A 25,333-nucleotide genomic window follows, 5' to 3' on the forward strand; every position below is an offset into this window, starting at 1 on the left:
AATGTATTCCTCGAAACGCCACCGCGCTGTAAATGGCTGCGGGGCTAAAAGCTAGGGTAATAATATCCAAGTCCTTTGGAATCGCATAGGGACGTTCTGACATAATGTGATATGCGCTATACAAGAACTGCGTTATTGTTATTATTATTATCATTATTAATGTTATATTATATTGTATTATGTAATATTATATCATACTATATATGATTTAAAAAAAAAATCATTCTACCTGGCTCTGACGTTAGAGTCATGCGTAACTGTACAAACAGTTTTAGATTCACGATACATTTTTTTAGAAAAGCTGTTAAGTAAGTACTGTCAGGCCATTCTTGTATGTTAGAAATGTAAATAAATCCAAACATAAAGAGTCTTTTGCAATTGTTATGAATTAAGCTTTTTAACCTGGTGTGTTAATTGGAATTACTATCGGTGGATACCGGGAGCGGATTTTCTAGAACTAATTATTTAAGTGGAGCGGGAATAAACACTCCATATGTGAGAGTAATTAGTACCATAAGAGGGGTAGAATCTTGTCATTTCAAGCCAATTAACGTTCCTTGAATATTTAATTGAAATTACGTAACAATTCTACTCGCTGACGACTGAAATGACGGCGTTGAATTCCTTTCAAGCTGTGTTGAGGTCCAATGATGGTCGCCACGGAAAGCCCAAAGACCAACGTGGTTGCTTTCTTTGTAGATTGTCGGGGTTAATGTACACGTCTTTTCAAGACATTACCTATCTATCATCTTGAACAGAGAAGAGCTATTGACGTTTCTTTTTTAGATCTGACGCATTTTCTTGAGCTTTGTTTTGTTTTCGTAAAAACATCGAGTGGACATTCTTTTTTAAGAGACCGGCAAAGTTAAGTGGCCATGTGTTTTCGGACCTACGTGATCCCTGTAGCACGCCACCGCATGGTGCATCTGCCGTTGTACTTGCCCGCGTCTTGAGGAAGCCTTCTCGGGCCTTGGTCTTTGTTATTTTCTTGACATGGTTTCAATCACTGTCCATGCTTTGAGTTTTGCTCTGGTTACACGCAGATCTGAGAAGGGCACAGACTTTGGATACAATTTTAGAATGCGAATACCCTTTGTGTAATTGAGGGGAGTTCCTAAACAGAACCTTCGCCATCTTAGGAGATAGGTCTTTCATTAAGAAGGTTCTACGAAATAGCTGGCAGGATACACTTCTCTTTCATAAACATGGTAACGCTGATTGTTCCTCCATGCTGATATTCACATCATCTTAATTGAATATTTCAATTACCTCTTTATATTTCGACTGACTTTGCCTTCTCGGTACGGTTTGCGCCAATCCTCGGACAACTCTTTATGGTTGATGTTAATGCAGGAATTCAGGATTTCTCCGAGCTAAATCTGAGGAGGTAGTGGGAAAAGGGATACCCTTGCCTTGCTCGCTTGCAGCGGAGCGAAATATCTGCGATAAACCAACGCCAATGATGAGGCCATCCAGTTTAACACATTATATCTGCTCCTTTCGAGCAAATTGTAACTGCCCCTTTATCCTTCATGCCGAATAAACGAGTTGTATATCGTATTGAACCCATGGTTGTTCAACATTACATTGATAATCAGAATCAATTAACTACTTAGCGCGGCTGAGCATTTACCAATGTTAACTTCGCAAGAAACACTGCATCAATTCAAAACCAGATACTTTCACGAAGTCAAAGATAAGACTCAGAGACTGCTCTTGTCATGACGCCATCATCAAACAAGTTTTGAACCAAACTTCTACCTTGTTTTGGGATACTTACTACGGTGAAAAGACATCACTTTTAGATTCAGGATCACGAAAATGGAATACTGCGAGGATTAACCTTGTCTTGGCATCTTGGTGTTAATTTGGACGCTGCGCACGAAGAGCAGTTGCCACTGACCAGATTCCAACATAGTCCTTTCGATCGAGAAAGGGTGGACCAGTCTTCATAATGCGTAGGTATACGTAGATATAGGTATCTACCAATTGCATTCTCATTTTATTATCAAAATTAAGTGTTTTCCTTACGATAAGACCACGTTGATAATGATAACAATGCTGGTGGTTGTACTTATCCCCGGTAGTGATCACGACGACGACGATGATGATGATGATGATGATGACATGATAATGATGATAAATGATGATTCGTGCTCTTTAATGGCGCCAATGTCCTTATTTGTCATCAGAATCTTACAATCCTCGAACAAACCAGCATTCAGCAGAAATTATGGATTGAAATCGAGGAATGTTAAAAATAATTATTAAAAACAGGGTCACGATAATTTCCCGTACTCGTTACTATCCTTAGATCTGAAATGTCTCCTCTCTCTCTCTCTCGTATACATAGAAAAACACTCCCTCTATATTGCTTCACATGTTTTGAAGATCCTTTTTTTTTCTTCCCCTCTCTTCTTTCGCCTCATTTCACCAACACACGTTTTTGCATTCATCTGTTCACGACTACCAAGAACAGATATTACGATTTGCATTGCGGTCAAGCAAAATTTATGTCATTATTTCAAAAAATTGCGAACAAAACCTATATGAGTTTGCTCATTATCTTTTTATATCAAGATCTCTTGTCCCGAAAATGTCCATGACCGAAATGGAATTCGACTTCCATTAAGAAATGTTTGAGCGGATGATTCTTCGGGCTAATAGTGTTCTATGAAAATTGCCATTCGTGCAATCTCAATTCTCTTTTTTTTTGTTCACACTGTATAGCGCAATGGCGAGCACTTTTGACCCCACTGTTAAATATCATACATACATCATTCACTGCGTTTCTGCATTCACACTCGGCCAACCAACTATTAGAAATATCGCGTCTTTCCAACATTCAGAATATTGATTTATCTCCCCGGCGATCAAAACATATTGGGGATTTAGATGCTTTATTAGGCTTGTTTGTCACAGAATGCATGGGTAACTGCTTCACAATGTTAAAGTCACATCAACAAAAGAGAATCCAGACCAGTCAAAGTTAATACATTATTTCCAATGGCTTCCCATCGATCGGTTTGGAGTCGGTTTCGTTGGTGTGACTGTAACGTCATATCGTTTGCTTGCATTTGGCGGCAAGAGCGCAATGAGCCTAGAATCTTTAGGGGCCAGACAGGGCGTATGGGGAAAAACTTAATGCGAGCGACTGAAGCAAGCTAGCAATTATTTTGATCTTTTTAATACAAAAATATAATTTGACAATTTTTACACAATATTAGATAATCATATTTTACCCCTTTTCCTTACCTTTTCCCCGTTTTCTTGCATGGTCGGGACTCATTGGAGAATTTTGCAGTAACACCATGTAGGTTTGTCCTGAAAAGAACTGTTGGTTTATCTCCTGACGAAGAGCAAAGCTTATCTCCTCGAAACGTCGAGAATAACTCAGTTCTTTTCAGAACTACATAAAGATTAACCAACAGTCCTTTTCAGCACTAACCTACATGGTGTTAGCGCAAAATTTTCCAATTAGTCATACCACCATGCAAACCTTCAAAGCTCGCATTACTGGTCGGGACTTTTAAGGGGGGTCCATACCACCCAGCCCCCCCCCCCCCCCTTCAATCTGTATATACGCCAGTATTTGGCGTGTGTCATGTAATATGCTTGTGTCTGAAACTGACAGATAGTGCGTTTGGTTAATGCGGCCTGATAGTATACTTCCAATAGAAGATATTATGATTTAAATCGTCCCTCGAATATGAATAATGGCTGAAGACATCATTGGTTTTTCTTTCAGTTCAGCTCAAAGCAAACAAGTGAAAATAAACAGGATTTAGGTGATTATTATTATTATTTTTTTAAATAATTATTATAGGAGAAGGCAACATGAAATGGAATTTGCAGTCATTCGTGGGTGTGATAGCTCTAAGGGCGTGACTGTAAGTTGATGGGAATTTTCGAACTCCACTCTGACTTTAAAGATGTTCGAATAGACATGATTTGAGATCTTACCGCCGCTGCCGTGTAATATTGTAAAGGGTGCAATACTCGTGATACCAACGCTCAACCTTGGTGCGAATTTCTTCGTTACGCCCCCGTTACGCCAAGGATTTCCATTTTCAAAATACTCTTTTTTTACTTTCATCAGGCAGGTAAATCAACTTCAAAGGTAAAATTGAATTATGGTAATTAATGGCGTGGTCTGAGATTTTCAATATGTGGTCCAAGAAAAGGGTGCAAGCAAGCGGATACGGGGAGGAAAGGGAGTAGTACAATTTCAAGGTAACGCGAGCATAGCGAGAAACAATATTAGGGCCCCATGGATCCTTTTTTTTACACTATCTTCTCCTCGATAAAATAAAAATATTTCAAAAGCTCAAAATTTTCTCTTTCTTTTTTTCGTCTTTGACACAACATAATCTTGTGTTATCATACCGTTTGTGAACTGCCACATAGATTCAAAGAATTCAAAGAAAGGAAACGGTTTATCTTTGGTAAATATTAAACAATCTCTACCATGTTATTTTGGTTATGACGTCACAATAGTTTGTGGTGTTTATAGATCACGTGGATAATAATAAATAAAAAAAACAGGAAACAGACATTTTAAGGACACGAATCCATAGAACAAGGACAAGCGAAAAATCGTTATGGTATTTAAAATAATGGCTATTGTTTGTCATTATGCGAGTATGAGAATATTTGACGCATGCCGTTGTCATGGCAGCCGGGGAAGAGAATTGGATAAAAGTTTAATTCCAGTTATCCAGAGAATTTCAGTGATTAGAACTGGTTATAGTATGAAAGTGTGCGCTTATTGCATGGAATTCAAAACCTATTCGCCCTGTGATCAAACTCGCTTTAAAACCAATTTCAAAAGGAATTATGTTTTGATGCACGCCAAAAAATCATGTTTTAAAAGGTAATGAATGTGGTCATCATGAAATTCAATATCTGTGTACATTGTGAGTGGCACTGAATGAATTAGAACTCTTCTTGTTTCATTATTTTAAAGACACTGCCTCTACAAACCTCATCTGAGTTGGATCTTGACGGTTCAAGCCTTTGTTTCAAATTTGAATTTTATCAGTTAAGTCTGAATAATCAGCTTTCGAGAGGTATTATATTTATCAATGATTTTGTGGTGATAAAAACATGATTATGCTGGTGTCCAATTCTATATGAAAGAAACGCTCACTTAAATCTACAAAATCAAACCCATTAGTTACATTTGAATGAAAATATAAAAATTAGGCGAAATCTCGTCCAGGAGCCATTTTCTTTATTTTATGATGTATAAACCAGCTATATTTTTATATCATATTGTGCCGATTTGCAGGCAGAAGCTCAAAATGGATATCAACATTCTGAATTCCGAGTCAAAGTTGGATAAAAGAACGGGGCATGTTCTGAATAACCATTATCTTGTCCTACTCGCTAGGGCGATCAGGTATATACTAAGAACTATTATCCTGCTTATAGATTTTGAGAAAATAGAGCTTGTTTTGAATTCAACCGGCAGGATGACAATCGCTTGAGGGGTATTTTCTTAGCATTTCCCATCCTGACCAACGGACGGTGTACAGTGCACTCCTTAAGAGGATTCTGAGAAATATCTGAATTTTTAGTCTATACCTGTGAGATTAAGTGGTCTAAAACTGAGGGTGAAATGCATCTGGGTTATACTGCTCGTGAGAGAAATCAACGCTAATTTGATTAAGTTGCAAAACTGGACTTTTTGTTTCGCGTATTTTGTTACCGTTACCATGTATACAGGAAATGAAACATAATCACTCTCCAACTTCATCTAATCAATACTTATGTGATTAAAACAAATATGTTGGCTTTTTATCATTATTCAAAGTATAAAAGGATAAAGAAAAGAAGTAGTATAGTAGTAGTAGTAGTAGTAGAAGTAGTGATGTAGTTGTAGAGTAGTAGTACTAGTAGTAGTAGTAGTAGTAGTAGTAGTAGTAGTAGTAGTAGTAGTAGTAGTAGTAGTAGAAGTAGTAGTAGTAGTAGTATTGTAGTAGTAGTATTGTAGTAGTAGTAGTAGTAGTAGTAGTAGTAGTAGTAGTGGTGGTGGTAGTAGTAGTAGTAGTAGTAGTAGGAGTAGTAATAGTAGTAGTAGTAGTAGGAGGAGGAGGAGGAGTAGTAATAAAAGTAGTAGTAGTAGTAGTAGTAGTAGTAGTAGTTGATGTTATAGTGGACTCGTAATTCGTTCTCACATTTTTGGTGATCTTACATCTAAATTAATATTTAATGTTTTCTTCCAAGCATTTTTATTAGTCATGGTGCAAATTAGTCATACACGTACACGACCTCCGTTATTTCAACAATGAAATTCTGTTATGGGTTGATGAAATAGATTCAAAGGTGACTTATCGCTTCACAATATCTCCTTCTAATTCTTTTTTTTTTTCGCTCTCTCACGCTTTCTTTCTTTTTCCTAAAGGATCACTTCACATTTACTTTCGCTTTCTTTTCTCTGGCAATTTCTATGCAGCTCTCATGCAACTTTTTCTGTCTTCTCCTCTTACCTTTCATCTCCCTCTCCAGCTCAATAAAGAAGACTTTTATACTCGCTCTCTCCACACCTCTCTCCCTCTCTCTCTCTTTCTTCTTCTTCACATCATGAATCCCGCTTCACCTGTCACTCTCCCCTCACTCTCTCTTCCTCTCGCCATTGTGAAGCGCAAGGAGTTGTAAAATTGCAAATCATAATTATCACGGTTCGCTGAAGGTGGGTAAAAATATGATTGCGTAGGATCGTCTTACCACGGATTTAGACGAATCGTCAACAGCATTGGTCGACCGAGGCGGTCCACGAGGAGACATGTTAACTGTAAAGACACGAACCTACTCATACGAGAATCAAACTCAATGAAAAAATCCGTACTGTATGCATCGAACTATGTAATTCTTTATCGTAATTTTTGGTTGACATACTGCTAAGTACATTGTAATGCATACCATAATGTTTGTAGACGGCTGAGGAGGGATTAATTGCGAACATGCTCGGAGAGGTGCGAATATTAAAATTCATGAAAAGCTTTCAAAGAAACATTTTTGTGTGCTCTTATGATTTTTAATATTTTTTTTCAATACTCCACACATATATATCAATTTTCTAGACATGGAAATTATTTTATTTCTTTTAAAATAATACATATCGATATCCAAATAAGTTGTTTTGTACACTGCAAAAACTCCGGTGTTGATTTGACACCAAGCCCGGAATCTATGTCCACACCAGAGAAGTATTGAAACAACACCAGTTTGGAATCAAACCGATGCTGTTTAAATACTAATTGGTGTTGTATAAACACCTATCTGGTGTTAGACCAAAACGAAACTGGTGTTGTTTAACACTTCTCTGGTGTGAACATATAATGGTGATGGTGTTAAATCAACACCAGAGTTTTTGCAGTGTACCACTGGACAACACGATGATAAGATCGGCCATAGGTGCTATTGCACCCATGATGACTAAATTATTTAAAGCGATCACTAAATCCCACCATTATAAAGAATATAAAGCAGTATATACACTTAATGTACTTTGCATTGGCTCTGAAAGATGAATATGATAAAATAAACCAGAAGAAGAAACAGAAAATTACAGTATCAATAAACTAAGAATACATAGTACAAACGACAGTTATATGAATTTACAAACAGCTCAATGTGTTTTTAAAATCATTGGGTTGAATGAACTATTTTTAACTCCAAAAATAGACAGAAACAGAACGTCCATACATTACTAATGGAAGATGGTGATAGCAAAAGTCATTTTGAAGTAGGTTACGAGTGTGGCAAGGATTGCAATGCACTGTTTCATAAAACCATGCAAAAACAGGGCAATCAAGCCGAATTATCCAGATAATGTGATATTTCATGACCCACTTTTGTACGATTTCATTTTCTATGGACTAGCGTGTGTAATATACCCCGGTACTTAATCTATTATATACTATATCGGCAGGGTAGGTTTTTGGTCGCAAGAGCGCAAGCAACATTGTATTGCCGGAGTGATGGTAATATTATGATTTGTATAGAGGTTATTATTTGTTTAATCCTGGTAGTATATTGGGATATTAGGATTTATTCAGCGCTGTTCCATAAATTTGTATGTCTGAATGATAACCCATTAAGATACACACAATGTAATTAACGATGTGATAGTTTGAGTGTTTGATTAACGATTCAATAAATTGGATATATAATTCAAATGAGGCCGGAGTCTCGTTACATTTATCTTTAAAAATATACTTAAGCCCTGAATCACGAAGTCATACCAATTATTTACCATGTGTTTTCTCTGCAGCAGAGTCTCGAGAACACCTCTAATTTTACTGCACTGTTTTACATGCATTTGTGTAAAATTATACAAAATTGGTATTTGGTGTATGTAACCTAACAAATTTATTGTAATAAAATTGTTTTCCATTTTTTAAAACAGACCTGTTCTGTAAAATTATTGAAAAATTGTAAAAAAATATATTTCCTGTTATAACATTTTACAGAATGATTTGGTTATTTCTTTCTGTAAAATCCGTTTTTAAATTTTTCTTCTGTAAAATCTCCTGGTTTTTCTAACAGTGCATGTTACTTCTCAGACCGTCCTGCAACCGACGAATGTTCAAATAGATTGTATTTTGACTACGCTGAATTATTATTATAAGTGAATTACAATTTCATTTGTTTTCTGTACGATTCCCCTACTCAATAATCTTCTGCCCATAATGTGTGGCGTGCAGGGGATTTTGAAAGCTCTCCGGTATAAAGTAGATCTTTGATGGCGGCGAACTTCGGGTTTTGCAATCGGAAAGCTGGAATGGTTATGGGCCAACAGCGGGATAGTGAAGGTTCGGATGATGGGCCGTGCATTCCTGCTATATGATGTCAGTCCAAATTAACCGTGATTGAATCCATGATTGGGAGGTTATTATCTCTTGGCCATCGTTTTAAATGGTATCGGTCTGTTCAATGCGGACGTCATTGTGAGTTTAGATTTCTGTACTGACCAACATTTGTCGGTTCGTATCGTTATGAAAGGGAAGTCCATGACATAACTGAGGCATGCATTATCGTTCGACTATGCTCAACAGCTGAAAGAATACAATATCAATAACTGACATACTAGTTCTTTTGTAGCGAGATTGATGACGTCACTATATTATATCACGACGAATTCATGATATTGAAGAATACATTGCGATACTCTTATCTGGTTTAATAAATGCCACCCCTTATAAAACAGACATTGGTTTTGTATTTGGAGGTTTCGTGTGGGTTTTTTGGGGGGGTCGGAACATTCTTTAATTTTCACTTATAATGTATAAGTTTGCCTCTGTAATGAGAAGGGGCCAAGCCATAATATTATGTCAATTCCATTTGTTTAATTGATTATTAAAAATCGAATACCCTAGGTTCTAGGTATATTGCTAATAGCTTTTCATCGGTAGGCCCACATGAAGATGGTGGTCCTACATCACTGCAAAGACCCCGGTGTTGATTTAACACCAGCCCGGAATTTATGTCCACGCCAGAGAAGTATTGAAACAACACCAGTTTGGAATCAAACCGATGTTGTTTTAATACTAATTGGTGTTGTATAAAGACCTATCGGGTGTTAGACCAAAAGGAAACTTGTGTTGTTTAACACTTCTCTGGTGTGGACATATATAGATTCCGGGCTGGTGTTAAATCAACACCAGAGTTTTTGCAGTGTATAGGCTTCAATATCAATCTCATATTTGTCTGAGCAAATCGATGTTTTGACCGTTATGTATCTAATAATTATTCTGAGTGATAAGGGGGAAAAATGTAACATTATTGTTAATGAAAATGATGATACTAGATTTACCATTCATCTTTCTTTTTCTTGTTTGGATGTATTAAGAACAATGTTAACTGTTTAAGATCTTTATCAAACGACATCATTGATCTGTGGAAACGCACTTCCTATATCATTTATGTTCGCATGGTTTGTAACAATAAAGAAAGCGGAAGAAAACAAACTGAAATAATATAAGATAAAATAAAACAAAACCTTGGATAAGAGAAGAGGGAGGGACAGACACCCCTTCCCTTCCCCTATATCACCCCGGGACGGATCCCGCACAGGGCCATTGCATCTACACCTAAGCCCCGATGTCTTCAAATTTAATTTCACAAATTGACGCGCAGCGTTAAACCATTAGTCGAGGAGAGTGGATGTTATTGTTACAATGTGAATAGATGCGATCCTCAAGGGTGGATGAAGAACGCCAGATGGACAAGGCAAAGATGAAATCGTGTTTAAAGATCTCGGTCATTCAATTCTAACCTAACTGGCATGCCGGTATATTGATTCCGTAGCGATATAGTGATCGTACAGCAATTTTGACATAATATCGCATAGGTGTCTTGGCCGAGTGGTTGAAGAACTCAGCTGTATACAGTATTGGTTCTAGTCCTGGTATCATGGTTTTGAAACAAAATCGCCCTTAAACAGGCATTTGATTTTGTATTGATTGTTAAGGATGATTAGCAATATCAGTACAAACTATACATTTTAATCAAGGAGTAAGCTTAAGTCATATTTGTTAGTTTAAGGATATTTAAGGGTCATCATTTTGTCATTATTTATCTATTTTTCTCAATTTTTCCCCGATGCGCTCACTTGTGTTTCAAATGAAGGATGGCTTGAGATTAGAAGTAATGATCATTACTCTCACTGTAATATTCATTGTTTCTGTCACTATTTTTAGGATAGTTATTTGGTAAATATCGTTATCATCATTCTTTTATCATCTTTATACCATTTTTACACTAAAAAATACCATTATTTTCATTATCTTTATCACAATTATTGCCATTATCAGTAATCTTCTTATCATCATTCTTTTTTTATAATTTCTGTTTTTGTAATCATCATTCTTATCATTATCATTTATATTCATGTTATTATGATCATTAACATTATCACCGCCGTCATCATCATCACTATTCCCAGTGGCGTAACTACAGAGGGGGGCACGGGGGGCACGTGCCCCCAATCGGCTGACAAAAAAATGGGGGGAAAGGAGAAAAAGAGGGAGAAAGAAAGAGAAACGTAGTGGGGAAGAAGAAATTATTGTATATTATATTACTAGTATCTTATATTATGTTATATCAATTACATTATATTACATAAGAAATACTTTTTCATAGCTTTTTGTCACACGAATATGAATTTGCTCAGGTAGAAATCATTCCTGGTGCTCGCATTGACTTAATCCCGCTTTCAAGTCAATATACACCAGATATATTCCTCGCACTTCGAGTTATATTTTTTTTATGGAGTGACATAGGCTTCTTTTTCATGACTACTTAAAGTGATTGCCCCCTTTCAAGGTTTGAACATAAAACATTTCCAGTACGTGCCTCCGTTCGCATTAGTGGATTGGTGAGATGTCTGCTCTTCATGAATTCATAAAAAACAGTCCTTATAATGTCCCCTTTTCTGGTCTGAATATAGACAATTTTTCAGCCCGCACTTCGCGCTCGCATCATTTGGTCTTAGTGAATTCCTACAAACAAGCCTTAGGATGCCACCTCTTTGGGTCTGAATCTCAAAAATGTTCAGCTTGCGCTTCGCGCTCGCATGATTTAATCAGTAAGATACATATCCATTCAATGGCATAGTCCTTAAAATTCCCGTTGTCATTTCCATTGTTATTAACTAATGATGCATAGATTGAAATCAGGACCCCATTACATAATACGATTGATCATTGGGCTGGTTTTACGATTGTTCACACATAATAACCAATGCAATCAATCGTAGAAATCAGTCCGAGAATCAATCGCTAAACTGTGTGTTACGGGGCCCAATACATCCACATCTACCATAGATATAGCTTTGATCTAGTATATATTACTTGTTTCAACACTTTGATTTAGTGGTATTTTGTTGAATATGTCCACCCAGACCAAGTCACTAACTGCCTTAGGAGGTGTCCGAGGGAGTGATATAGTGGATATAGTGGTGTAGTGGTTCAGTCATTTGACTCTTAAACCAAGGGTCGAGGGTTCGCATCCCATCCGGCGCTAATGTCCTTTGGCAAAACATGCACTGATGCACCTTTGTCACTCTCCACCCAGGTGTTAAATGGGTACCTGGTGGGATGCGAATGTCAGTGTGATAAGATGGGACGTGTACACCCATAAACGGTTACCTGGCCAGGATACTCCCCCAGGGAGTGGAGATGGTGCACTGTATGTGTGGAACAGTGATGTATCGTTTGACCGGGGTAATAATGATTACAATGTAAAGTGCTCAGAAACCAACCTATGAAGCGCTAAATAAAATGTATCTATTATTATTATTATCATAATCATTATTATTATTATTACTATTATATGCTCCTGCAACATTTTGCTCCGGTCGTAATATCTTAGAGGACACAGGATTAGAGTTTGGATATGAATAGAGTTTTTGCTTCAGAATGGAGGTTATAGTTTTTATGTTTGGCTCAACGTGCAGATTTTACATCGGAGCAATTGTCGCCGGAGCAAATGTCATGGAACCGTCCGAGGGACATAGTAAGCTTAAACGGGCACAATTGTATTAGGTCATGGAACTCGCAGGAAAGTGTAGTAAACGCCTTGCATACATCCTCCCTCTGTAGAATAAAACATAATAAGTTCTATTAGGCGTAGTTGGACGGGATCAGGGGCACACGCATACCATCCGATATACATTATATACCCTCCATCCTAGCCCAAAATAATGCATATGACTCCATTATTGTGTGACTTCGTCCCCCTTTCTCATCGATAACCTTTGTTTCCTTATCATTTATAAATTTATTTATTTCCTCGTAAGATTTTTAATAAGCAAAGGACAGGAATAAAATGTCCACCTAGACTCAAATGACTATAAAACATCCTTAATATATAATGTTGCATCTAATAAAGTCGAAATTATCTAATCGCGTTTATTTGCCGATACTTGGAGAAAATGTGTCGAAATTGCAATAATCATTGAAATACATTATGCATACATGCTATTTATCGGAGCCTGCATGTACTGTAGGCCTACGTCCCATAAGCTCAATCAGACCAACGGAACCGACTCCAAACAGACCGGAGATATGAATTGGTAATAACGTAATATCTTTGATCGGTATGGAATCGGTTTCATTCGTGTGACTGGTTCATAATACTGCAGAGGTCACGTGACCTCGGATTGTTGACGATGTCTGAAACACATTAGAACATGTGCTATTGTGAAGTGTAATTAGCATACCATTCATACCTCACTAGCAATGGACCTCAAATCTTTCACTTCAATGTATACGATTGAGGACTGGTGCATGATGGGAAATAAAATGCGCATGCGCTGTAATTGACAGAAGTCAACGTATGGACACGCACATTGTTTTTGAAATGCAAAACTTGGATATTAAAATAACAATTATAGGCTAATTGCTTTGCTAGAGTAGGGCATACAATTTAATGGACAGAATAATGATGTAAATTTATCCTTAATCATATTTAATTATTGTTAGACATTATGTCAAGTTAAATTCCTATTATTTACAATTTCAGAGAAAGGAAAATCTCTATTTTCGATACTTAACAGGTATTAGTAATGAGTACGCCATCTTTGAATTTTCATATATCATACTTCTAGTTTTGCCCTGCTATAAATCTGAACTTTCTCCACTTTCTGCATGCATACTTTAACGTTATTTCGCCAATTGTTCAAAATTGAGAATGATTTATATGAAACATCTGTTTTAAAACTTACACACGTCCCCAGGACCCTCTATCTAACAATGATTAGGGGTTGATGGTGCAGTGAAAGGTCTAATTCAATCTAACCCTTTAATTATCGCTTTTAATTACACCTTGTTACATCAACATTGTTTAACATCTTTGCCAGCTGACGAAAAGAAAAAAAAACGTATGAGAACAGGTGACTTGTTACTGGGACTGCATATAGCCCGGGACGTTCGTTTGTGGGACACGCCTGGCTGGAGGTATAGTGCTACTGCGCGGGGGCGGCCGTGTATGGATTCATGACAGGCCAATGACGCCGCGTGCGTCAGTGGAGATTTATCAAGATGCGTCCGAACGATTTCCCTTAAGTCCTCATGGAAAATGTAAATCGGTATGAACTACTTCCTCAACATAAATGAATAAAAAAATGTATCGATGTATGTTTTCTATTGTATACACTTTTCCTATTTTTGTTATAAATACATAATGTTTACGAGGGTCTGCATTATTACGCCGCGCTCAGCTGCTCAGGGGCGGCGGAACAGACGGGCAAGCGCCCCCTTTGATTTTTCCGGTAGTTATTTAAAAAAAAAAGAGGATAAATGGAAGAAAAGGAGAAATGATAGGGGAGAAGGAAAAACAAGAGCATAAAAAGAGAAGAAGGGTCATAAACGTCGTATAATTACCCCTCTAATTCCATGTATTGTGAAAAAAAATGATGTCACATTCAGTTCTCCTGCTATCAAATTACCACCCCCTGATCACATTCGATACTTTGGCTTAATATCACCTCCCTTAGTTTAACCTTATTAGGAAAAATTAGTTACAATCAAGAAATCATATATCGGCAATTTGTTGGAGTATAATTATTTTACTAGTAAATGAAAAAAATATTTCGTTTGTGGAATTAATCAGAATATTGGACAAAATTATTGAATTTGATAGCTACTGGACATGCTGAATTTCTAAGCATGTATAGACCAGGGGCCGCGGAACCGAGGGGCTGGGGGGGTGTACAAAAACGTAGAAATGGCCATTATGATTGTGATTTTTAGCATGGTCAGCCCCCCCCCCACTTTTGGCTCAGCCCCCCCCCCCCCCCCCACTTTGAAAACCGTTCCGCGGCCCCTGTAGACAATGACTAAATTTAAGTGTTATTGCTCCGCCCAACAATTTCTGGCTTGTTTTTTTTAATGATACACATGTTAATTACTACCTTGGGAAAAATTGCTCCTTAAAATACTGTACACGTACAACGGACAATTGTCAGTCAATTGTTAATGATACTCACTGCTATCTGCAAGCAGCGTACGCCCTGGATTAATCCATGTTATGTTATAATGTAGGGCATGGGCGGAAATCCCAGGGGGGACAGGGGGGACGTGTCCCCCCTACTAAAAAAAGTAGGGGGGACACAATATCAAATGTCCCCCCTACTATTTTTTGTCTTTTATGACGGTAAGAAATACATCATTCTAAATCGAAATAAAACATGTATTTTGGGACGAGTTGGGACGAGATGACCGTACTTTTGGGATGATAACCTTTTCATTTAGTTGTCAAATTTTCCCGCCCCCTGTCCCCATAGGCGGATCCAGGGGGCCGAGGTTCCCCCCCCCCTATTGGCGGAGCAAAAAAAAGAAAAAAAGGGGAAAGAAAGAAGGAAAAAGGAAAAAAGGATGGAAAAGAGAGGAGAAAAAGAAGAGAAGGACGACGAGTGCATAAAATAAGATGAGGGGAAGACTTGGAAAATAAAAAAAATCTTTCGCGCCACTATATAAAATTTTCGCTTTCGCTTCGCGCTCGCATTACCTGTTAGGTGATTTACATATCTTGTTCAATATGAATCTCAAATATCAAGTTTGGAAGTCAATATACAATACATATTTCACCTCGGAAATCGAACTTTCATTATTTTGTGTGATTTACAAATTGATTTTCAAAAAGTGATCTGTAAAAATGTCAGTTTTATGGTCTGAATAATGTTATCAACATTTGCTGCTTGCTCGCAAATTTTGATTTATCAGGTACCTATTATTTTCGTGTATTCCATAAAGTTTTCAAAATATCCCTTTTCATGTCTGATTGTCAAGACGTATCCGATAGCGCTGCACGCTGGCATTTTGATTGGCGAGTTATATACATGTTTCAATATTGATTATACAACAAATTACTTAAAATCCCCTTTTCATGACAGTTTATCAAAAAATTTAGCTCGCGATTTGCGCTCGCATTAATGGTTAAAAATATATTAACTGAAGCATCCTATTCATAATTACAAAAGTGAAATGTCCAGTTTTTATGCCATAATATCATCAGATTTTGCGCCCTCATTATGCATTAATAAATATGATATTAATTTAATAATTAAATTGTCCCTTTTGTTTCATCTCGCGCTTAGCAAGAGGAATAGGAAGATAGTCATCATTTTAATGACATGTCGTAAGGATGTCCCGGTCCTATGTCAAAACTCAAAGTAATAATAATGAAAATTTTAACTCTTTTTTTAAGTGCGATCCATATCCACCTTACATTTTTCCTACAAAGTGCTTGAAACATAAAGCTGTAATTGTCTCTTTTTTCAGATCGGAATATCAAAGTTTCATGATTTTCATGTCTAAATATGAAACACGCGCGCGCATGTTTATTCAAATACTCAACTTGTTCTCTATTTAAATCATCCAGTTTCAGATCACATATCAAATTTTTTTTCTGCTCGCGCTTTGTGCTCGCATTATTAATGTAGGAAGACTCCCTATTACTCATCCTTTTAATGATTTACAAAACATTGATATTGATTGATTTAATTTATTCAAACACAGTAAAAAGCCCTCGATCAGCCTATGGCTGTTTATAAAACATGTCTAAATCAGGTCTAAATCTCGAAAAAAATTCTCCTCGCGCTTCGCGCTTGCATCAATTGTTGAATTATATAGCTATCCTGTTCACGATTACAAAAATTGATTAAAATTTTCCATTCTTTCTTTAGAAATTTTCAAAAAATTTCAGCTCGCGCTTCGCGCTCGCATTTTTTGATTGTTGAAATATGTAACGCCTTCATGGCTAAGTGCAAGCAGTCCTTAACAGGTACCTTTTCAACAGGTACCAGTTCAAAACGTATATAATAATTTTAATCGCATTGTAAATACTCATCCTTTTCATGATTTACAACACATGAATAGAGTGTCTCGTTCAGTAAATATTATAGGACTAAATCTCGAAATTTTCCGCTCGCGCTTCGCGCTAGCACCAATTGTCTACTTATATACCTATTCTGCTTGAGTTACAGAAAGTGCTTAGAATTTCCATTCTTTAGGTGAAGATGTAAAAAAAAATCAGCTCGCGCTTCGCGCTCGCATTATTTGATTGTTAAATGCTAACTGCACGCAGTCTTTAACAGGTATCAGTTCATTTCTGCTCGCGCTTTGCGTTTGTAGTAATTATTAAGTTGCATACACATTTTTTTCAGGATAACAAACATTGCCCAGAATGTTCAAATTTTAGGAACAAATACATAAAATTTCCAAAAAGTTAGCTCGCGCTTCGCGCTCGCATCATATAAATAAGGATTAAGATATTATATATGAATTTATGAGAATAAAGCTAAGAAGTGACTTATGAGGACTACCCCTTCAAAGAAACAAACACAAATCATCTTCGAGCTGCCGATCGGGGAAAATATGGCTGAAACAAATTTCCGCCCCCCCCCCCCCCCTATTGGCAAAGGCTGGATCCGCCCCTGTGTCCCCCCTACCTTTTGGGAGAGATTTCCGCCCATGATGTAGGGCAAATAGTAATGACTCTTCATTCACCGTTTAATTTTAGATATCGGACACAAAGCCATGTCCAACACTGACATACAAAACGAATGCAATTTGAGTATGAAGGGGGCTGGAACGTTCAGAATAGATGAAAATTGACGTGATTAGATTAGGAATGAAAAACAAACCTAGATATGAAACACTGCACTCTTTATAACCCAAATACCGTTTGATCATAATAGCTAGCTGTAGGCTAGATACACAATGGAAATTCATCCATTCTGAGTGTTGTGTTCCCTTCATGATTGCGTATCAGAGGGAATACCAGCGGTAATGTACCACCCCCCCCCCTCTGCCCCACCCCCTAAAAAAGTGCATTACCTGTTTCATTAGTAGAACATTATAGTATACATACATAAACAGAGAGGGTAATGTACCTTAGCTCTCATCTTATCCTCTCACCTCTCCCTCCTACCCCTCCTGTTCCGTCTCTTCCTCTGTCTCTCTCTCTTTCTCTTTCTCTCACACACACACACCCATCTTTCCCCTCGTTCTTTCTCTCTCTCTCTCACACGCACACACACCTTTTTATCACATACACACACATCTAAACCCGCCCCTTCCTCTCTCTATCTTTCTCCAATTTCTCAATCCTGCCACTGATGTTTTTATCGGCCCTGTATACTAGATGAGCTGGCGCTGCCCAATAGTCCTATACCCATTTCCTTGTCCCTTGCCATCCCAGTTGCTTTTCACGAACCAAACCCATCGATAACGAACGACCTCTCTCCCCCTACCTTCACCCCTTCTCACTCCCTCTCTTTTAAGGCAGCTCATCAATTTTTCTATCCCCATTCTAACCACGAGCCTCTGCTACCACTGGACCGCTTCCCCGCCACCACACCATAACCTATACCATCTCTGCCCCGATTCCCTCCCCTCCTCCTCCTCCCCCTCCTCCTCTTCCTCCTCCTGATGACAGGCAATCAATCCCTGGATCTTGTCTACACCTGTTTCACTCGGTATGAGCGGTATGACCCAGTATGACCTATATTCAACCGGCTTATACCTTGATAACTGAATACACCGCTTCAAGGCACATGCGAACTTGTATCGTGGTATTTAAACGGGTCATTTCTGTAGCAAGAGTGCTGCTATAGGTCTCACGCTGCACCTTCTTGTTATAGTTTCAATACTATACCTTTGACAAACTATGCGAATGTTATTTCTGTGGCTCCCGCAGAGTTGTAGGAATGGATCGCGTAGTCGCGAAAAAAAAGCAGTGACACATTAGGCAGTTTTCGCTCTCACGACGCATTCAAGAACATAGACAAATATATTGTCAGATGCCCTTCATGACAATGAACAACCAAGAAGTCTTTGTCGAAAACTGGCGAATCAAGGCAGCAGTTTCGTCCTGCATGGAATCTGGACAAACGACATCTATGCACTCTTTCGTCAGCTCCGGAACTGCTGTATTGGATCACCAGTTTCCGACAAAGACCTCCCAGCTGTTCATTGTCATTTAACAGGCATTTTTAAATATATTTACGGTTGTCTTGTATCTGTCGTGCGTTGTGAAAGCGAATTTGTCCTTTGCTTTCGATGTAACGATGGACTGTCAATGCTATAAATGCATTACAATGATCAATGACAATAATGTGAACGCGCGTATATAGTATAGTGTTAAGCATCATTGGTAGATATGAACATAGTGTATTAAAGATTCATAAGGGCTTCCATGACATTTGCTCCGGCGACAATTGCTCCTCTGTAAATTCCACACACTAATCGAATGACCAACTTCAACCCTGGTTTTAACACTATATTCTACCCTAAACCGAACATAAAACCCTATTGCAACCCTAACCCTACATCTAAGACGAAATTAAGCTCGGAGCAATTGTCGCAGGAGCAAATGTTGTGTCACTGCACTGGGTTGTGGATATCTAAAAGAGTTTAAGAAAGTATTACCTTTTTTGTTATTTCTGCCGTAAAATCTCGATAAATTCGCCCTATTGTTGCTATCTCACAAGATTGTCTTTCTTCATCGATCCTGGAAAGATAATAGACCACTTGTAAAGTAATAATAATTTTTAATTGTTTTGGCGCCAAAATGGAAAACTTTGAACAAAACCGATATAATAGATTCATGAACATTGGGGGTATATAGGCAGACTGGCCAGTAAATATACTTGCTGTATTACATGCACCGTATATCACGGCTTCTTTTATTTTGGTATTTTTCACCTTGGCTAAAGAAGGATACGAATACCAGGAAGAGTTCTTTATAATTCTTTTATATCATCTATTTTGCACATTTACTTTGTGACTCACAAGAAGATCGAACTAATATATCTGAAACTGTATAGCTGCGAACATGTGCAGAGAACTAAATGTCAATTTCATTATAATTATGATATTTGGACTAAAGTAAAGTTGTATAACGCAGTAGATATTTTCTATGTAGACTGCGATGCGAAGACATATGCAAAATAATTCATCCCCCAAAGTGTAAAACTGTTTAAACCATACGGAATTGGATAAACGCATGTACTTAATGGATTTAAGTATCCATGGCAACCCAACGATTCGCGGTACACACCCACTTATGAAGGCATGAAAAATGCATAGAACACATGTCTCTGTATGAAAATATTCTTGTATAATAAAAGATAAGATATATGAATTTATGATATTCGTGACGCCAACAATAAGGGACCCCTGCAATGATGTGACGATAATGTGATGACGTCTTTCTCTGTAATTTCCTCTCCAACTTCACATATAAAAAAGGAAGAAAAATATTCTTTGTTAATATGGTTAAGACTTATTTATATTATTTCAAGGCAAGGCTTAATATTCTTCAAAATCACTTCGCACACATAGTACTATACCTCATCTAATTTTCTTAGATACTGGATTATGGCTTGTAGAACTGCGACCCATTGTATTCGGAATGACATCTTAAGACATATTATTTAGAAAAGATTATTGTGATTATCACACGTCAATAAAATAACATTAAAAGAAACATCCATAAATCAAGTAGATTTGAATTATAAAACATAATAGGCAAAATTAAGTAGTAATGAACTCGTAAGAAACAACATTTTTATCATGATAATCACAAGTAAATAAACATCAATAGATCAGTAAATTTATGAAACAAAAGTGGATGTATTATACATGATATGTTTAAAAATAATTAATTTATATCACAGTAAGCTTCACATCTCACAGTTAACCGTTGTGCAATAAACATAAAGAACATTCAAATCACTATTTATTATGTTTTTCTTATATAAAATCATAATAATAAAGACGACTTCTTTTGACGTATGTCCATTATCAATGATTTTACTGTCTCTGCGGGCATTTTGTTGCACTTTTTTAAACCAAATGGAAATAAGCAACTATGAGTGGAACTATATCGATAGATTTTTTAATAGAATAATGAAAAAATATAAGAGGATCGAAGACTGGGCGAATAAATTCCGTCAAATGTGCTTTACATTAAACCAATGCCCAATAGGCGGCATCACAGCAGAGCAAAAGAACGCATCAGTATTGACACATATCTCAATCAAGATGTAGCCTATACACCATATTATAACGCTATTACCAGTATAATTACTTCATACCCCGTAACCATGGCAACAAGGTTATAATTCAGATTTCCCCTTTATACGATTTTCTCGGCCCTCGACCTACTTCAGCCGATAGCTCGAAAATCAACAAACCATCAGAGCATACCGATACCTGCTCCCGCGCTATCGGCGTCGCTCGTCTGACAGCGGAACCATAAATTTTTGGCGGGAAAAACACTTATCACTTTTCTACGGACGATTTATCACTCTGAATTTCGTCTGGTAATTTAGAGGTTTTTCGATGACAGCGGTAGAGTCGTCTTAAGATCAGGTTATGGATATTAACTTGACATCTCTATACGTCATTGGTATGCCTGTTTTATAATTGGTGATTAGGTCGGACACGACACCATGTGATGACCTGTGCGAGAAGTCATTAAAAAAATGCATCAAACTATCTTTCAACCCCTCATAAATGAAAAAAAAAATTAGACCGACCCAACATACCACCCACTTTCTTGCTGCTATTTTTTTTTTTTTTTTTTTTTTTTCATTTTTCTTTTTTGTGATGTTTGATGACATCAATAATCTTTATACCTCTGTTTGAAATTTGATTGTTGTTGTGCATTAAATCCTATATTTTCTTAAAGTCAAGATTGAAAGGGGTTTAACCAGTAGGCCTAATTGTATAATCTACAAGTAAATACTTTTTATCATTGCTTGCAAAATTTTCATTTTGAGTAGAAGAAATTATGATAATTGATGATGGAGAATCTTTACGAGCAAACAGCGGGACAGTATGAGATGATTTCAAGGCCAAAGGTGTTTGCCTTCAATGTTTACTAAGTCAGAAAGTACAGTCAGACAGTCAAATGACATGTCGTTTCATGTGGTCCTTGTATGGAAAGACATTTCATGGCCATTAATAGAAGCTTATTACGAAGTATACCTCTGTGGTGTTTCATATTTTGTATGACTTGACTAACACGTATCACGCTCATTGATCAATTGGGTTTGGGTGTTGCTTTTATGGTAATTTCTAATGGGGGCTTAAAAAGTACACCTTAAAAGTATACCTTATGTACACTGACACAGAAGTTTCATATGGAGCGTTGTGGCCCAGTGGATTAGTCCCCGGACTTTGAAACAGAGGGTCGTGGGTTCAAATCCCAGCCATGGCGTTATTTGCTACAGCAAGGAATTCATCCACTGTGTGCTGCACTCGACCCAGGTGATGTAATGGGTACCGACAGGAAGTAATTCCTCAGGAAGCTGTGTGCGCCTTAATCGGTTGCCTATAGCTTACCCGGGTAATAATAATAGCAGGGCCTTTTTTAAAGGGCCATGGGCACCGAACAGACTTGTTCTTTATTTTCTCCATCTTCTTCTTTTTCTTCTACTTCTTCTCCTTCTTCTACTTATCTTTCTTCTTTTTTCTCCTTCTCCTCTTCTCCTTCTCTTCCTATTCTGCTGCTGCACCCCTCCTCTTCCTCTTCACCATTTTATACTGCGACTGTTCAGGACCCATAAGCATTAATAAAGAGAAAAAAATATCCAGATCTTGACAAATGGTTAGTGGATTTTTTTTCTACACATTTTTATTAACTACAAAAAGAAGTGTAATGTATGAGATAAAAGCTTGTTTCTTTTTAAATTCCTTTTATGCTCATACATGTCTTCTGTAATCAAAGCATTAAGTCAACAAATTATCCCCTACTTGTCTTTTCACATTCCATCTGATCGTGGTGGATAATTCAGTTTTAGTTTTAGTTTCAGTTTAGTTTATTTTCATATCTCACAAAATATCAAATACAATGTAACGTCCATCAAAAGACAGTAAATCATTAATGATAAAATAATACAATACATCACCATTATTCATAATGAATAAGACAAATGTTATACAATTGAACGTTCAGACTGGAGACAGATATATCAATAAGATGAGGATATGAAGGGCAAACAATTAAAAAGCATTAAATATAGGTTAAGTAACAACTGTTTTCCTTATTTTAGTAAGACATCTTATTTTCTAATATTAAAGTCAATGTCAACCTTAAAGCGCGTTTTGTCAGCGAATGCAGAATTGACCTAGCTGAAATTATAGTCTCTTGAAAAGTGAACCTCAGTATCAGTTTGGTATTTTTATTTGCACTTGTGCAGCTGGTTTGAGGAGCCTTTGAAGCAGACTAGAGGTCATTTGGAGCGCATCCCGACCCCCTCCCATCATTGGTACTGGTGTAACATCTGTCTTGCTTGGTAGGATAGGAATTCTAGTTATTAGATGGGTATCTTGCCGTGGGATGCTCTGCTCAACCAATCCCCCAAGATTTATTTATTCTCCACTCAAACCCAGTACTAACGTCAACACATAACGAAAATCACAAATATATCATTTAATGAATTAAACTCTGACAAGAAAAAAAGAAAAAATATCTAAATTAACGATAAAAAAATGTAGGACCGTTTTACTCTCAGAAATGAAACTGCCAGTATTTGAAATCGAAATCTGTCTCAGTTTGATGAAGATTGTCAGGGAGACATTTTTCGACTATCATTGTTGCGAAAATTTGGGAAGATTAAGAAAGAAAGGTGGATTTTAATCAAATTTCTCTTGAAACGTAGATGAATGGTATATGTTAACGGGAAAGGTGATAGATAGAATGATAAGATGTGTGTGTATGTGAGTGTGTACGTTTGTTGAAAAAAATTTATGTTTGGGGGTGAGAGAGAGGGGGTGGAGTCAATACCATTACAATATTGATTTTTTTTTCTTTTACTATACCACTATTACTCGACTGTGTAAAATCACGTCAAAATATAACGCACTTATAATCCCCCAGATATTTGAAGGGAGAGATAAAAGACTACAACATGTAGAGAAGACTATCATTTTGAAACATGAGCTTGAAATTAAGCATGAAACATACAAGAAAGAAGGTCAGTCGGTTAGACATACGTGGGTGCGTTGATTAATGAAGACGATTACAGACGAGGTAGGTTAAGGGTAAGACTGTTTATTGCCAAGTTCAACGCCTATGAGTTTGCAGTCTTGTCTGTTGTAGGGTCGTTTATTCACGAGGATTTGTATTTGATCCACATCTACATGTATGTAAGAGAGGAATAGTGTTTGGTTTACACTGTAAAAAAAACGAAGAGCTAATTTAGCTCTTAAAGAGCGTGTATAGTGACTGCACTTCGCAGTGCTGATTTGTTAAGTTCAAATTTGAACGAGACAAATTAGCACTCCTAAGTGCAGTCACTATACACGCCCCTTAAGAGCTGAATTAGCTCTTCGTTTTTTTCGGGTTTACGTGATTCAAAGATTCTATAATGATGTAATAAAAAGTTCTTGTTGGTATCAACATGGACCTGTAGTATCAATAATACAATGCATTAAAAATGATCTGGATTCAAAATTTAGGATGAAATCCACAACAAACTTTGGCTTAACTTTAGGTCCATTCAATCTAAATGCAACGCTCAAGATTGTATTTCTCCTTTTTTCTACACTTTTGTAATGTTTTGTATTTCGATTGATTTGTGGAAAATAAATGAAATGAAATGAATATGTGCGACAGAATATGATTCTTCAAATTTTAAACCAGCTCATTGACGAGGGGGCAATCTCGAGAGTCTTTTTCTTCCTTCCTTTCTTTCTTTCGTTCTTTCTTTCTTTCTTTCTTTCTTTTCTTTCATTCTTTCTTTCTTTCTTTTTAAGCAGCAGCATCCTGTATTTCCATTTAATAATAATTCGAAGGTCAATTTTCTTGTGTCGCCATAGCAACGCGGTCATGGACGTACACGATGAAGTGTTTGTCCAATCATGTAGTAGGTCCATGGTCCAATGGACATGCATGGCGCCCGCATCAAAACGTTTAAGAAGTTGTGAGTTTTGAACCTCCGAACGCGCAAATTTTCGGGTATATCGATAAGCTTGGTTTTTAAGTAAGATTTTATTATGGGCGTTTCCATCAACATTGAATAAAATTGATTGTGACTTTGCTTTTTATCATTATGAACACCAATTATACACTCTTCGTTCTCCTATATAATTCTCATCTCCTACTCCCCCCACCCTCTCTCTCCCTCCCTCTCTCTTTCTCTCTCTCGACTAATCCTGATCACTTGACCTTAAGAACAATAGTTATCCTAAACAAATCCAAGCGTAGAATACCAGTAAATTTCGAAGCTATCATATACACCCTCAAGTGCCATTACGATAGCAATTGAGTGGTGCATTGTACGACACATACTCAGCCGCATCCACGTGCCTCT

General features: G+C 37.2%; 1 protein-coding gene across 1 annotated transcript in view; it reads left to right on the top strand.

Moving 5' to 3' along the window:
- The first annotated feature begins 625 nt into the window (after window positions 1-625).
- The window catches only part of LOC129278363 (uncharacterized), a 100,273-nt gene continuing 75,565 nt past the window's right edge, over window positions 626-25,333 (top strand). Inside the window, exon 1 of the mRNA XM_064110198.1 lies at window positions 626-1,958. Within this exon, the coding sequence (XP_063966268.1) occupies window positions 1,955-1,958 (4 nt within the window). The 5' untranslated portion in view covers window positions 626-1,954. The remainder of the gene's footprint in view (window positions 1,959-25,333) is intronic.

This window comes from Lytechinus pictus, chromosome 15, assembly GCF_037042905.1.
Source record: "Lytechinus pictus isolate F3 Inbred chromosome 15, Lp3.0, whole genome shotgun sequence".
Lineage (NCBI taxonomy): Eukaryota > Metazoa > Echinodermata > Echinoidea > Temnopleuroida > Toxopneustidae > Lytechinus > Lytechinus pictus.